Below are 15,253 nucleotides of genomic sequence, written 5' to 3'. Positions count from 1 at the left end.
TTGTCTGTATATATGTGGGGAGCGGTGGTGTAGCGGTTAGCGCGCAGCACCACGAACCCGGCCGCCCGAGTTCGATTCCAGCTCACGGCCAACACCAGTGATGATTATCTGAACCGGTTCTGGGCTTCCCCTACGTCGACTCAGCCTCAACTTAGTATATGGTGTGGTGTGTAAACATCGCCACTGGGGAGACAAAGGCAGCCGGGCGTGATGCTGGCCACCCAGCCCATCGTGTGCCGTGCCGGCCTTCGTAGTTGCTCGCTAACAGCACTTGCCCCAACAGTCTGTTAAGGCTACACGGGGGATCTTTATCTTTGTAATCACGCATGTGTTTACAGTACTGTGTGCAGCAAACACTGCAAAACATCTGTGTGGCTAACTACATGGCGATGCCTACGAGTTAAAAGGCACATTTTGCTTTAATCACCATGATATTTTAACAGCACACGAGCGGTACAACATAAACTCAATGTAGCAAGCTAACTTTCCGCCAATTACCCATCTTGAGAAGCTGTTCGAATAATAATAGTTTAATATCTCTGTTATAACTCAGTATTCCTGACTGATATTGTGATTTGTTTTTTACGTATTTGTAATTCAATCCAGTACAACTGGACCTACAGTGCCTTATAATTATTGATAAGTCATGTTTTTCATTTGTACGAATGCGTGTGTGTGCCCGTACAATGCACGTGTACCAGCACATTTTATATACATTACATATTAATCATTAACTGCATATGTTTTTTTTATCTTACTTTTATTAATTTAAAGTTTTTACCTACATGACTTTACCGAAAAAACCTAAGAATATGTTAATGTACTCATTTATATACGGTGCAATGTGTGTCGTATAGAATGCATTCAGCAGTGGATGTGTGTACAGGGGCGCTGGTGACAACACTGCCGCTGCTGCTGATGCTGCTGCTGATGATGCTGATGATGCTGCTGCTGCTGATGCTGCTGCTGCTGCTGATGATGCTGCTGCTGCTGATGATGCTGCTGCTGATGATGATGCTGCTGCTGCTGCCGCTGCTGTCGCTGCTACTGCTGCTGATGATGATGATGCTGCTGCTGCTGATGATGGTGGTGGTTGTTGTATGAGCGCGATGGATTTGCATTCCCGGATGCTGCCAATGAAGTGGCCACTTCTCGTCTCTCCCGAGCGCCTCTTGAGTGCCGTCCAACTCCGCACTTCTCTCCATCGACCTCATCCCGGATCGAACCATTGGTCTCCCTTCCTCCATCCACCCCCCTCTTCCTCCTCCCCATCGTGACCGGATCAGGAGCCATCGAAACGGCCGAGTAAACACGGATCTGTGCGGGTTTCTCTCGAACTCGGCCTCGGCTCGGAAATTCCCCTCCAATCATTGTCCCGTGCCCCCCCCCCCCCTTTGCCCCACTCCCCACCTAATGTTTATATTTGTTGTCGTTACGAAATTGTCCAATTCAACAAACGTAATCAGCCGTTATCCTTAAAAAACAACTAAATAAAATCCTCAGCACATTCGTCAATAGCACTAAATAACAAAAATAATAGGCGACGTTTCGGGCAATTACCCTTATTCATAGCGCATAGCAAGGCCAGATAGCTATTGCGTTGTATTTGCGTGTGACGTTGACAATCACTATCGTGTAGACAATGGGGTGCTCTGATTAATTATCATCATAGCCCATATGCAGAGCCGCCGTCAGGACATTCATACGTAGATCGGTTCAGCTCTTTATCAATCTACTGCTGGACGAATGTCTCCCCACGCTGCGTTGGTCATGGTGTATGTGGGGGGGGGGAAGTTGGGAGAGGATTGATTAACCATACTTCATCACGCTGGTTAGAACGCGAGTGTGAAGGACCGCGTTGCACCCAATTCAAGAGCCGAATGGCTCACAGGGCTTTACCAAATAAATGAAACTAAAAATAAATTAAACTGAATCGTCATCATCACAAACGTCATCACCATCATCGTCGTCACCATCGTCATTCCATCATCGTCGTCTCCATCGTTATCATCATCACCATCGTCATCCTCTTGTTTCACAGGTCAACTAACTCCTTCAAGGGCCGCTCTTCCAGTATCATCGTCCACCACCAGCTGGCAATAGAAACTCCCCTCGTTGCACTGAACATCTTCAATCAAGGGCCGCTCCTGCAGCCCCATAATCACCGCCATCTGGTAATAGTCATTCCCCTTGATTTGAAGCTTTCGTGACTGCAGCAATCCGTACATCTTTGGTTCTTTCGGTAAAGTCACGTGGGTAGAAAAAATAATATATGACGACGTTTCGATCGCAACACAAGCAACCGTCGTCAGGTGAGACAGCTACAGCAAGACAAAAACTGCTGTCTCACCTGATGACGATTGCTTGTGTTGCGATCGAAACGTCGTGATCTATTATTTTTTATACCTACGTGACTTTACCGAAATAACTAAACAGTTTAGTTTAGGTGAGAGACGCGTATTGCTGGCCGCCCGTGATTAAGCCGGGTTCTCAAGTGTGGCGAGTTGATGAATTAACTTGGCTGGTCACGTGACTTTACCGAAAGAACCAAAGAGTATAGTCATTCCCCTTGTCGTAATCAACATGTACTTTGAGGACCAGTCTTGCACCCTCACCCTACCATCGGGCCTTAGCTTTTCCCTTTGCTCACCGACTTCTGGATGGATGTCACTTCAATGCAGCACACGCGTCCCACCAATAAACAAGACAAAGATCCCCCATATAGCCTTAACAGATTGTTGGAGCAAGTGCTGTTAGCGAGCACCTATGAAGGCCGGAACGGCACACGAGGGGGTGGGTGGCCAATGTCGATGTTTACACACCGCACCAGATACTCATTTGAGGCTGAGCCGACCGAGGGGTTGACAATAACACCCACCCACCAACCCCGTCCCGTCTCTGAGTGACTGTGCCGTCTTCTCTTGTTGGAATTCCTTACAATCCGAACTCACAAGTCGCCTAAACCCCGTGCACTGCAACGCCCCTCTTGTTGTGGCACGGCGCGCGGAACGATCGACCCGTGGATCATGCTCGGCCACTTGTAGATGACGAAGCCGCCTCTTCTTACACGCTTTTATTTAACTCACTCTGTCCGTTGTTGTCGTTGTTGTCGTTGACGTATCCTCAAATCTTGTAACTCAATTTTAACCTCACTTCCCAATGTGGTATCGACTGCAAACTTCGTATACTTATGTCTTACTGATGGAAATACTATATTCTATCATAAAAAAACCCCATCTTTTTTAGGTGTTATGTTTCGGTTTGGGTCTCATTGTCCACGCTCAACTGACGTTGGCTGTAAATCACCATGGTCCCTTACGTTATGGCAAGCCTCGGGGCCACTTCCTGGAGTCGTGGAGTTCTGCCATTACTCGTACGGTACATTTCATGAAAGCGTGTTTAAAAAAAAGTATTTTTTAATATTACTTTTTTTTTAATCGGAGAGACTGACAGTAGCAATAATCCCCGATACAGCTGCCGAAGCAGTCGCGATTGCGTTCTATCCATACATGTCACGTCACAGAATTAATTATGATGTGTGTGTGTTTTTTTAGGGGTGTTGTCGAATGTTGTTCGGCACGATGTCCGACGTTTCGCTCCTCCACGCGCGCTCCTTCAGAAAGGTCCCAGCACGCGGAGTTGAAACGTCGGACGTGGTGCTGGAACACGAGGGACAACCCCTTAGACGCATCGGAGAGTTGCCATTGTCCCCGACACGCGCCTCTTGTCGTTACCAACACCGCACGCAGCCAACTCTGCCCGGGATTTTCACTGCTTTCAGGGATACGATTATGTTATGATTATGTTGCTTAATATCAATATACTATTAATAATTAACGACGATGATGATGACTTGCAGCCCTTTGTCAATCAACTGCTGGACAAAGGCCTCTCCAAGCCGTGGCGGTCATGAGGGTGGTTGGACTATACTTTCTGCCCCCCGCCCTCCCACGCTAGCCAGTGCGGTTCGGTGAGGTGGAGAATGGGCACGGGCGGGGGGGGGGGCACGGAGGGCTGGGGGGGGGGCACCCCCACCCAGCACCGGTTCAAAATAACCACTCGTCTCACGGCTGCAGTTGGCCAACAGCCCCCTTTGGGCCACCGCTCAAATTGCGCGCGACCTGTGACCGTCAGCCGTGCGCTCTCCACTCCTGGATGGAGGCCTCTCTCGTGGCATTGCGATGCGGTAACCCGTTTGGGGCCAGAGGCACACGCATATTTATTCGAATTAGAATAGAAAGGACCCCCAGATATCTTTAACAGACTGTTGGGGCAAGGGCTGTTAGCGAGCACCTATGAAGGCCGGCACGACACACGAAGGGATGGGTGGCCAGCACCAGAACCGGCCGCCTTTGTCTCCACAGTGGCGATGTTTTTACGCACCGCACCAGGCACTCATTTGAGGCTGAGTCGACCTAGGTGATTCCCAGGACCGGTGTCAAATAATCGTCACCGGTGTTGGCCGTGGGCGGGAATTTAATTCGGGTTGTTGGGTTTGTAGCGCAGCGCGCTAACCGCTGCACCACCGCTCGCCACAGAAGCACACACTCGACGTTGTAAATCGCTCCATCTCCGCTGCTCGATGTCCTCTCGGCCGTATTTTTCTACCACCTTTTGCTGCCGCTCCGTCCTTAGTCTCGACCACCACCGAGCGTGCAGCAGCCTCTCCGTGCTCTCTGCGCACAGTCTTTGTCGCTGTTTAGATTATTTCGATTATTTTGCTGCTGTAGATTTCTACACGATAAGCCACTTCGTTGAGCTCCCATTTGTGGCCAGGTCGCTTCTGAACAAGAGCTACACAGCTCAGTGGGCCTTACCTGGTCAAATAAAAATAGCTTAGTTGTACGTTAGATAGCAGCGCAGTAAGTAGATTGCCGACATACGTGCACCGCTTTGCGCGTGTTCCCCCTCTCTCTCTCCCTACGTGGTGTTTTCTCCACTCTCTGCTGTATCCTCCCACACGCAACACAACGCCCAAAACGTTGATTTTGGCGAGCACCTCATTGCAGAAACTCAGTCCGTTTCATTTGCGTGAACCAAACAACTCAACACGTTCATCAGTGACAATATTGTGGCCTTTAAAAGAAAAGAAAAAACGATATAATAGGCGACATGTCGGGAAATGACCCTTCATAGAAATGCTGTTAGGTGCATTTGTTGTAGTTTCGTTTTATGTTTGCTTTGATATTTTTTTAGTGATTCGTTTACCTTTCCTATACTTTGCACTCCTATAGTGTTTTTATATTGTTGGTTGTTGTTGTAACTTTCTGACCCACCCCTACTGGACATCGATGAAAATGAGCTTTATAGTTCATCGGATTCCGCCAGTGCAAATAAATATTCTGATTCTGACCGTAACGAGAGTGATCTCCCCTCGCACAACGCACGAAACCCCCCATATGAACCGAGTCAAACACGAGTGTGAAATTAAATAATGCTCTTTAATGAATCCACGTTATAGAATTATTTAAATACGGGCGAGATTTCCAACGCGCGCGAGAAACGACAAGACCACGGGATGGAGCCACATCTTGCCAAAAGGACATCACGCCACACACAATCACGCCACGCCACACAAATGTTCGGCAATTTCTTTCAATTCCTTCATCAACCCGCTCTGACCAGCGTGCTAATTGTATGGTTGCCCAATTTATTATTATTACTGATATACTTTTTTTGTTTAGATGATCGCAACTAAAATGTAATTTTGCCGTGCAACACGCAAATCTGGCCAAGATGCGAGACAGGGTCAAGGCGCAGCCCTGCAATTGCTTGGTCACGTCACTGCTGTTGGAAGTGACCTCTAGAAGGGCGGGGGGGGGGTCTAAAGAGGGGGCTCTAGAGGGGGGGGCGGATTCTAGAGAGGGGGCTTTAGAGTGGTGTTTGGCCTACTCTTCCATGCTGGTCAGTACGTCTTGGAAGAGGTGTGAGAGCCCGCACTTGACCCCACCACCTGTAGATCGACTGAGCGTGGTGTGGCCCCAGCTATGTTGCTGGGTGGGCAGTGGGTGGGTGGGAGAGGGAGGTGGTGGTGGGGGGTGTGGGGGTCATTTAAGTTACTCGCCCATTGTTTACACCTGCCGCGCCTGGAGATCGAACCGGCGACCTCTGGATTTGCAGGTACAATGTGCTGCTGCTCACCGTTTAACACCGCGGCAGCAGCATCGCTATGAGTCTGCACACAGGGTTCCCTCGCTTTATGCGGTAGATGAGTTTAAAAAAATAAGGGCAACAAAAAAACCCGCCGCCTCAGAAGTAGCGACTCTACAGTACACACACACACAGTACACACACACACAGTACACACACACAGTACACACACAGAGTACACACACACAATATACACACACAGTACACACACAGAGTACACACACAGCATACATACACACAGTACACACACACACAGTACACACACACAGTACACACACAGAGTACACACACACAGTACACACACACAGTACACACACACAGTACACACACACAGTACACACACACACAGTACACACAGTACACACACAGTACACGCACAAAGTACACAAACAGTACACACACAGTACACACACACAGTACACACACAGTACACAAACAGTACACACACAGTACACACACACAGTACACACACACAGTACACACAGTACACACACAGTACACACACAGCACACACACAGTACACACAGTGCACACACAGCACGCACACAGTACACACACACAGTACACACACACACAGTACACACACACACAGCACACACACAGCACACACACAGTACACACAGTACACACACACAGTACACACACACAGTACACACACAACACACACATAGTACACACACAGTACACACACAGTACACACACACAGTACACACACAGTACACACACACAGTACACACACAATGTTGTCCCACGTCTGGACCGTGTAGCCGCATGTTGAGTGAATTCAAACCGCATGAAGCGAATTCTTGGGTAGAAATATTTTAGCCGCATTTTATGCGAAATCGCACAAACCTAACCAGCATAAAGCGAAGGAAATCTGTACTTTATATATATAACATAAACACAGCTACCCTGTTTAGCCACATAAAGACTGTTGGGGCAAGTGCTGTTCGCAAGCGCAAACGCACTCAGCATGTACACACGCATTTATACACGCGTACAATTGATATGGTATAAGCACAAACACATATATATATACACATACACACATGTATGTGTGCAGTTGACGGGCTCAGAGATGGTTATTCCGGTGACAGCATAAACCACCTTAGGTGATCTTCGTTTTCTGTCAAGTTAAAACTTATCACGGACATCATTAAGAACAACATTGATAACAAATGTATCCGTGGGTGTTTCGTGCTCGTAAATACTCAATTTGACATTTCGTATCGCTCGGAGCACGTGGGCACCCACCGCATAGACACACACACAAACAGAACGCCCGGCTCGGTCAGCACGATTTCTCACCTCGGGGTTCCGACGAGAGGCAAGCAGAACATTGTCAGTCTCGACTTAAAACTTTCGTGACCGCAGGAATTCATTTTCTATGGTTCTTTCGGTAAAGTCACGTAGATAGAAAAAATAAAAATAATATATTTAAAAGATCAGCTGTTACTGATGACGACCGCTTGTGTTGTGATCGAAACGTCGTGATATTTTTAATCGTTTAATTTAAAGTTTTTTATTTAATTTTTTTCTACCTACGTGACTTTACCGAAAGAACCATAGAACATTGTCAGTCTCGTGCAGGGGGCCGGCATCCTGCGGCTCCGAATACGCACGCGCCTCTTGAACAGGCTGCTTCGCCACGCGTTATTCGCGATGCATTGCGGCTCTGGAAATATTGAGATTTTTTTATACCGAATTTTAAAAGTATGGCTCTCTTTCGTTATTTCGGTCGGACATCCCCCTAGTCTAGGAATGCAAATAAAACATATTCTGGTTTTATATAAAGATGTAAATTAATTTATATGTCTTGCGCTATGAACCCTGCGACCTGATATTCATAACCAAGCCCGACCACGGCTAACATCAGTGGAAAGCGATATCTGAACAGGTTCTGCAACCCGCACTGACCAGCGGGGTGAAGTATGGTGGGCTACTCAGCTGTATTTATTCAACAAGCCTGACGTATGTTTGTTGAACTTCTCTCGCACCGTACATAACCGACCCTGCTAATCGGAGGCACGGCGGATGGACAACAAGCCAACACACACAAAGCAGTTGCAAAAAAATGAGTTTGTCAATTCTAGATTATTTAAAAAGTGCATATAGCTCCATTGGCTTCCTCGCATCGGAAGGAAGAGCGTTCCAGACGGCCGCAGAAGCGCATCTGAAAACGCGAGATGCAGTCACCGTCTTTGTTCGATGGCTGAGCCAAAAGCTGCTGCTGCTGTTGTTGCTGCTGCGAGGATGAGCGGAGTTTGGTTTATGCTCTTTTTGACAGTGTGTAAATAATAGCACTGCTGATGAGGCCCCAAAATGTAAAAAAAAACCCGGTCCAGAATCTGCTTACTTGAACGAATATTGCGGGTATAAACTAAAATGAATGCGATTTTTGGTGTGAAGAAATTAGTGGATTTATGTCGGTCCACTGTACCATTCACCAAGCAATGCCTCCGATTTCCTCCGCAGGACTTTAATTCAATGTAATAGGTTAACTTGTACTGTAATGTATACGAGTGCATTAGAGTCGAGATGTGTCATGATCATTGAGATCCTGCCTCTGGAACAGTGTCCCGGATAGTTTGTGGACTATGGACGAGATTTTAAATAAATGCACGTTATGTAATTATCCTTTTTCATCGTATATATATATGTGTCGTTTGTATCTTAGTCGTGATTCTTTCATATGTTCTTGTTAGCTTTAAATGTTAGTTTAGCAACACTTAGTCTCTGCCCTCAAGTTAAAAAGATGGGGCCTCGGTTTTGCCCAATCCTGGCGCAGCGTGGCTCCACAGACTAAATCAATAAAACGAAATCAGTGAAATCAGGACTTGAGCCGAGGAGCAACCACGGGGCAGGCCGGTTCTCCCGAGGTAGTCACACACGCGCAGGCCGTGTTTCAAAAGAACCGAGCAGGTGGTTTGAGATGTTGAAAAGGTGCCATGCGTGGTCAATGCCACTGCTGTCGTCAGGATCGCGTGTGGTCTGACGTTGTTGTGTTACGAGACTGGCTTCTGCCATCTGATAAATGACATTTCACGACATTCACAACATTCTCGAGAATTAATATCTACACTCTTGTTTTTGTTATCAGTTCAAAAATATCGGAAGGATTGCTTCCGGACTGTGCCTTGTGTTTGTGTGTGCGGGGATCGGTGGTGTAGCGGTTCGCGTGCTGCGATACGAACCTGGCGACCCGACAGTGATGATTATCTGAACCGGTCCTGGGCCTCCACTAGATCGACTCAGACTCAAATGAGTACCTGGTCACGATGTGTAAGACATCGCCACTAGGGAGACAAAGGCGGCCGGGCGTGGTGCTGGCCACTCCACCCCCTCGTGTGCCGCTCTGGCCTTCATAGGTGCTCGCTAACAGCACTTGCCCCAACAGTCTGTTACGGCTTGACGGGGGATCTTTGTCTTTGTGCGCGATTATCTGAACCGATCATGCGCCTCCCCTAGGTCTACTGAGCCTTAAAATGACTATCTGGTGCGGTGTATAAAAAAAACATCGCTGGGAAGACAAAGGCGGTCTGTCGTAGTGCTGTCCACCCGCTCCCTCGTGTGCTGTGCCGGCCTTCATAGGTGCTACTCGCTAACAACGCTTGCCCCAACAGTCTGTTAAATGTTACACCACGGGGGATCGTTGTCTTTGTGTATTGCTACTCACACGTGTGAGATATAAATGTGTCAAATACAGCACAATTTAGTTTGCTCAAGCATCAATCGACAAAGCCACCTGCAAACTGTATAGGCTGCTTCTAGATTTGAAGCTTTCGTGGCTGCAAGGATTCATACTCTTAGGTGTTTTCGGTAAAGTCACGTGGGTTAAAACAGAAAACAAATACAGCAATTTTACTGCGACGGTTTCACCTGAAGACGGAAGCTTGTGTTGCCTCCGAAACGTCGTGATTTAATTTATTTGTTTTCTTTTTTAACCTACGTGACTTTACCGACTAAACCAAAGAGTATATAGACTGCAACATACAGAAACCACCATCATCGTGAGCCGACACAGACATATTAACTTGTTCAGAGACATGAACATAAAAATTCATAAAGGAGGCCAGTAAAGTAATGGAGCACGAGCCGGATTTAAGAAAGGCTTCTCTACCACCGTCAACATAGACGCACACACACACTCGCGCGCGATCAATACACGATTCTGGAAAAAGAAATAACGAATGTACAATGCCAATACGCCCTGCCTTGGCAGACGAGGCAATGGACTCAGTGGAAATGTATATGCAGTTCTCCAAACTTGTCCAAAGAGCAAAAGCGATATCCAAACATAAATACACACGCGCACACATATACATGTCATGAGAAACTTGTACGTACACAAGTCAGTTGCATCGGTACCGTTCTGGTCATTATACCAACAGTTTATCCAGGAATAGTTATATTTCCTGAGCAGGACCAGACGTCAACAAAGTAACTTTTAATTCGATTTCATAGATTACAACGACGACAAACACAATTCGCTTTATATCTGTATCGAATCTGATTGTCTCTTATATGCAACGTAGAGCAGACATATCGATCTATCACACATAGCCATAGGTAGCGGAGCTGGCATACCATTTATATATAACGCTCGCGGAGTGCGAATGCGCACGTGTGTGTGTGTGCGCACGTGTGTGTGTATACACGTGCGTGTGTGTACACGTGTATGTGTGGACACGTGGTGTGTGTGGGTAAACGTGTGTGTGGGTACACGTGTGTGTGTGTGTGGGTACACGTGTGTGTGGGTACACGTGTGTGTACACGTGTGTGTGTGGGTACACGTGTGTGTGTGTACACCTGTGTGTGGGTACACGTGTGTGTACACGTGTGTGTGTGGGTACACGTGTGTGTGGGTACACGTGTGTGTACACGTGTGTGTGTGTGTGTACACGTGTGTGTGGGTACACGTGTGTAAGTGTGGGTACACGTGTGTGTGTGGGTACACGTGTGTGTGTGTACACGTGTGTGTGGGTACATGTGTGTGTGTACACGTGTGTGTGTGTACACGTGTGTGTGTACACGTGTGTGTGTGTACACGTGTGTACAGTAGGTGGCTTTGTATAGGTAGAACATTGAGAATTCTTTACATTCTTGAGTGGAGCGACGTTTTAATAGGCGGAGTCTGACTGAGACGTGCTCGCGCACATCATCAACATCTCCATCATCGACTAAGCACGTCTGATATGTAAGCCAATATTATCATAATTCATGCGCGTACGTTTAACTCTTATATACGCAATTATCAAATGTATATGTAATCATCGCCGTCATAATCATCATCTAATCATCATATAATCGCCACATTTTTTTCTCCGCCCAATCAATCAATCAAGAAGGCTCACTCATCTCTATGGGCTGCTCCTAGTCAGCGGTGGAAATTCCACATTATCCATGACGGCGGCCGGTCTCATTCCACAGGTCCATCACTGTTGATTGTCACGTAGCAAATGTTACATTCACCACCACCATCATCATCATCAGCAGCAGTATCAGCAGCAGTAGTCTCAGCAGGAGCAAGTGCTTGGTCTCGGGACTCTAGTGCGAGTGTAGCCCCTCGTCCGTCTCGCTGTAGAGCAGGGGAGACGAGCTCTTGGATTCCCCGTCGCTGTTGCACACACAAGGAGCCATCCCTCGTTGCCCCCTTCTCCTCCTCCTCTGCCTCTCTCCACCCTCATCCACCTCCTCTGCTCCACCTCCTCCTCCGCCCCCTCCTCCTCCATCTCCCTGCACCAGCGTCATCCCTCCAGACGCGACGGCTTCCACGCCGTGCGTCGCCTTCATCACCTTGACCACCTCATCCTCCTCGTCGTCCTCATCCAGATCGTCGTCGACGTCATCCTCATCCTCGTCGTCGTGGCCGCGCATCTCCGCGTTGCCTCCGTGGCCCAGCATGGCCTGCAGGTGCTTAATGTACCGAATTGCCGCGCGTAGCGTCTCCACTTTGCTCAGCCGCTTGTCGCTGAACTCGTCGGGAAGGTGGTCGCGGAGGCGCGCGTAGCCCTCGTTCACGCACTTGACCCGCTGCCTCTCGCGCTCGTTGCGCTTGCGGATGAAGGCGGGCTCGAAGCCCGCGTACTCGTGGTAGAGCGCGAACGCGGCCGCCGCCGCCGCGGGCCCCGACGTGGCCGAGTAGCCCGCGTGGAGGTGGTACGGCAGGCGGCCCGACGCGGCCGCCGCCGCCGCCGCCGCCGCAGCCGCCGCTGCCGTGTAGGCGTCGTGGTACGCGGGGTCCAGGTAAGCGGGGTCCACGGGGAACGGCAGGTGGTGGTGGTGGTGATGGTGCGGATGGTGGTGGTGATGCGGGTGAGGGTTGTGGAGCTGATGGTGATGATGATGATGTCCGCTGTCCGTTAGCGCTGGGTGGTGCGGGTGGTGGTGGTGCGGGTGATGGTGGTGGTGGTAGCGCGTTACGGGGTCAGGGTATGAGCCGCCGACTCCGCCGCCGCCGCTCCCGTTGCCGCCGATGCCGCCGCTGCCGTAGCCCATGGGCTCCGAGGAGACGGGGATTCCGAGCTGAAGGCACGTGGGTGCCGCGGGGAATTGAGCCATGCGCTCCAGCACGCACGCGTGGCTCTCTCCGTCCATCGCTGTGATGATTCAACGGACCTTTGAGGCCACCACACACACGCCCGCCCGCCCGCCCACCCCTCCTCCCTCTCACTGCCCGTGTCTCGCTGTCACTGCGTCTCTGCGCGTCCGTCTCTCTCGGGTCCCTGTCAGGGGCGCCCTTTGGAGTGCCGATCAACAAGACGCGAAAAGTGACGAATTCGACTCACCGACTGCAGGGACGGCCACTCACGACTCGTAACCAAGCGACCATCGAGGTTAGCTCGAAGCCCCTCTGCCCGGCTCGCGTCGGTCCCCAGCCGCAGGCAGCCGAAGCAGATCCATGCTGAGCCGCCACGCTGAGTTTGTCAATTCCCCTCCGCGCTCGTGCTGCGGGTCGTGTCCTCGACGATGTCACCGTCCCAGAGCAACGTTCACCGCCTTTTCACGGCACGCCGACACACCACACACTCACAAAAAAAACAAGGTGGGCTTGACTCCGGGCTTCGTGGGAGCCGCGACAATTGGACGCCTCGGCGAGTGACGTCGGGGACACCTTGAACTCGCCCCCGAGTGGCCCTCCCCGCGGGATGCGCCACGGCCTCGGTACCCCGGAGCGCACACGCGCGCGCGCACGTCACGAGGCACGTTCCGTTGCCGGCGAAGTCGAATGCAGTTCAAACGTTCTTTTGCCGTCAGTTCGGATCTTGCGGCAAGCGCACGCGACGCACGAGTGCGCGCGTGGTGCGCGCGCACTCGTGTGTTGCGTGCGCGCGCGTGTGTTTATTGCGTGGTGGGGAGCGGTGGTGCAGCGGTTAGCGCTACGCTGCGCTGTGAATTCGGCGGCCCGAGTTCGATTCCCGCTCACGGCCAACATCGGTGACGATTGTCTGAACCGGTCCTGGGCATCTCCCCTAGGTCAACTCAGCCTCAAATGAGTTCCCGATGCGGTGTGTAAACATCGCTACTAGGGAGACAAAGGCGGTCGGGCGTGGGGCTGGCTACTCACCCCCTCGTGTGCCGTTGCGGCCTTCATAGGGTGCTGCAGCACTTGCACCTATGGTCTGTTAAGGCTATACGGGGGGTCTTTGTCTTATTGCGCAATGATCTATGCACGGAGTACAGCATTGCAGCGAGATGCCTGCAGCGTCGCTGCGCCGGGAGGGATTGTGAGTCGTCCATCCATCCAGCAGTGGAGAGATCATGGCTGACGATCCAGATCAAGATGTCATCGTGGCCAAACCCGTTGTCGACGCAGCATGTCGCGAGCGCTTTCTGTACCCTCCGCGTAGCAGCATCCTACCACCTGACCTTAGGTCTTCCCCTTGGCACGGCTCTCATGATGATGACCGTGATGCTCACGGTGATGATACTACTGCTGCTGCGTGCGCTTCACATGGAGCGAAACGTCGGACATCGTGCCGAACAACACGCATGAGCACAATCTGGAAACACGACAGTGAATTACGTGGTTGCGTCGGGCAATTGGAATGGTGCGGTTTTGTTCAACAATTGTTTGGTAATGAAGTACGTGGTGTGTGTATATATATAACATATAATAAGCATACACGTATAAAGATCCCCCGTATAGCCTTAAGCGACTGTTGGGGCAAGTGCTGCTAGCGAGCACCCACGTCGTGCATACATTTTAATATACGCTTCAAAAATGTCAACGCATTCGTCGTCCATGTGTGCTGTGAAGGAGGGCCGTTGCCCGAAACGACGCCTATTATATTTATTTTAATAACCACACTGTTGTTGACGAACGTGTTGAGTTTTTAGTTTTGAGTTTGTGTTGTTTAACCGTGTTTGTGCACCGCTGCCAACGCAACGGTAACAGCCTCACCAAATAGTTTGTCTTTAATAAGTACGGTATTTTAGACTGTTACGATTTTGTTGTCGTTGTTATTTACCTAAAATGTATCACGACATCCATTCGGAACCCCCCCCCCCTTGCCGATCCGGTATTAGCATCACTCCGCGTCAGAGTACGGGCCGCGGACAGAAGGAGTCAACATCTGGGTGCCACGGTGGCTAGGTATACAGGAGGTCGTGGGTTCGATCCCGAACCTGACGCCTGCTGCTGTATATTTGGAGTTTGCGGTGTCTCTCTCTCTCTCTCCCCGTGTTGAGATTGTTAACTACCTCGCCTGGTATACAGGAGCTGGTGGATTCCGATCCCGACCCTGACGCCTGCTGCTGTTTATTTGTAGGCTGGATGTTCTCCCCGCGGTCGCATAGATTTTTTTCCGGGTCCTCTGTTTTTTTCCCCTGCACATTTTAGAATCAGCGTGCGTTTAGAATATTTGGCTGCTATAGATTTCCACGTGATGAGCCCACTTCCTCGGAGCTATTATTTGTAATAGCCAAGTCGCTTCCGAAAAAGAGCTACATAGCTCAGTGGGCCTTACCTTGGTAAAATAGTTTATCTCCTTGGTTCTTTCGGTAAAGTCACGTAGAAGGAAATAATAAAATAATAAAAATTAAACATAATAAAATACAATTCTCACGACGTTTCGGCCACAACGCAAGCAGCCGTCCTCAG

General features: G+C 49.8%; 1 protein-coding gene across 1 annotated transcript; it reads right to left on the bottom strand.

Moving 5' to 3' along the window:
• Positions 1–6,967: 6,967 nt before the first annotated feature.
• Positions 6,968–12,773, bottom strand: LOC144723040 (uncharacterized). Its single transcript, XM_078601578.1, has one exon. The coding sequence runs from the start codon at positions 12,745–12,747 to the stop codon at positions 11,698–11,700; it is 1,050 nt and encodes a 349-aa protein (XP_078457704.1). The 5' UTR covers positions 12,748–12,773; the 3' UTR covers positions 6,968–11,697.
• Between the last annotated feature and the right edge of the window lie 2,480 nt (positions 12,774–15,253).

The sequence above is a fragment of the Lampetra planeri genome, chromosome 16 (assembly GCF_965212315.1).
Source record: "Lampetra planeri chromosome 16, kcLamPlan1.2.h2, whole genome shotgun sequence".
Lineage (NCBI taxonomy): Eukaryota > Metazoa > Chordata > Hyperoartia > Petromyzontiformes > Petromyzontidae > Lampetra > Lampetra planeri.
Note: the sequence above shows the minus strand (reverse complement) of the source record. Positions and strands in the feature narration are given on the sequence as shown.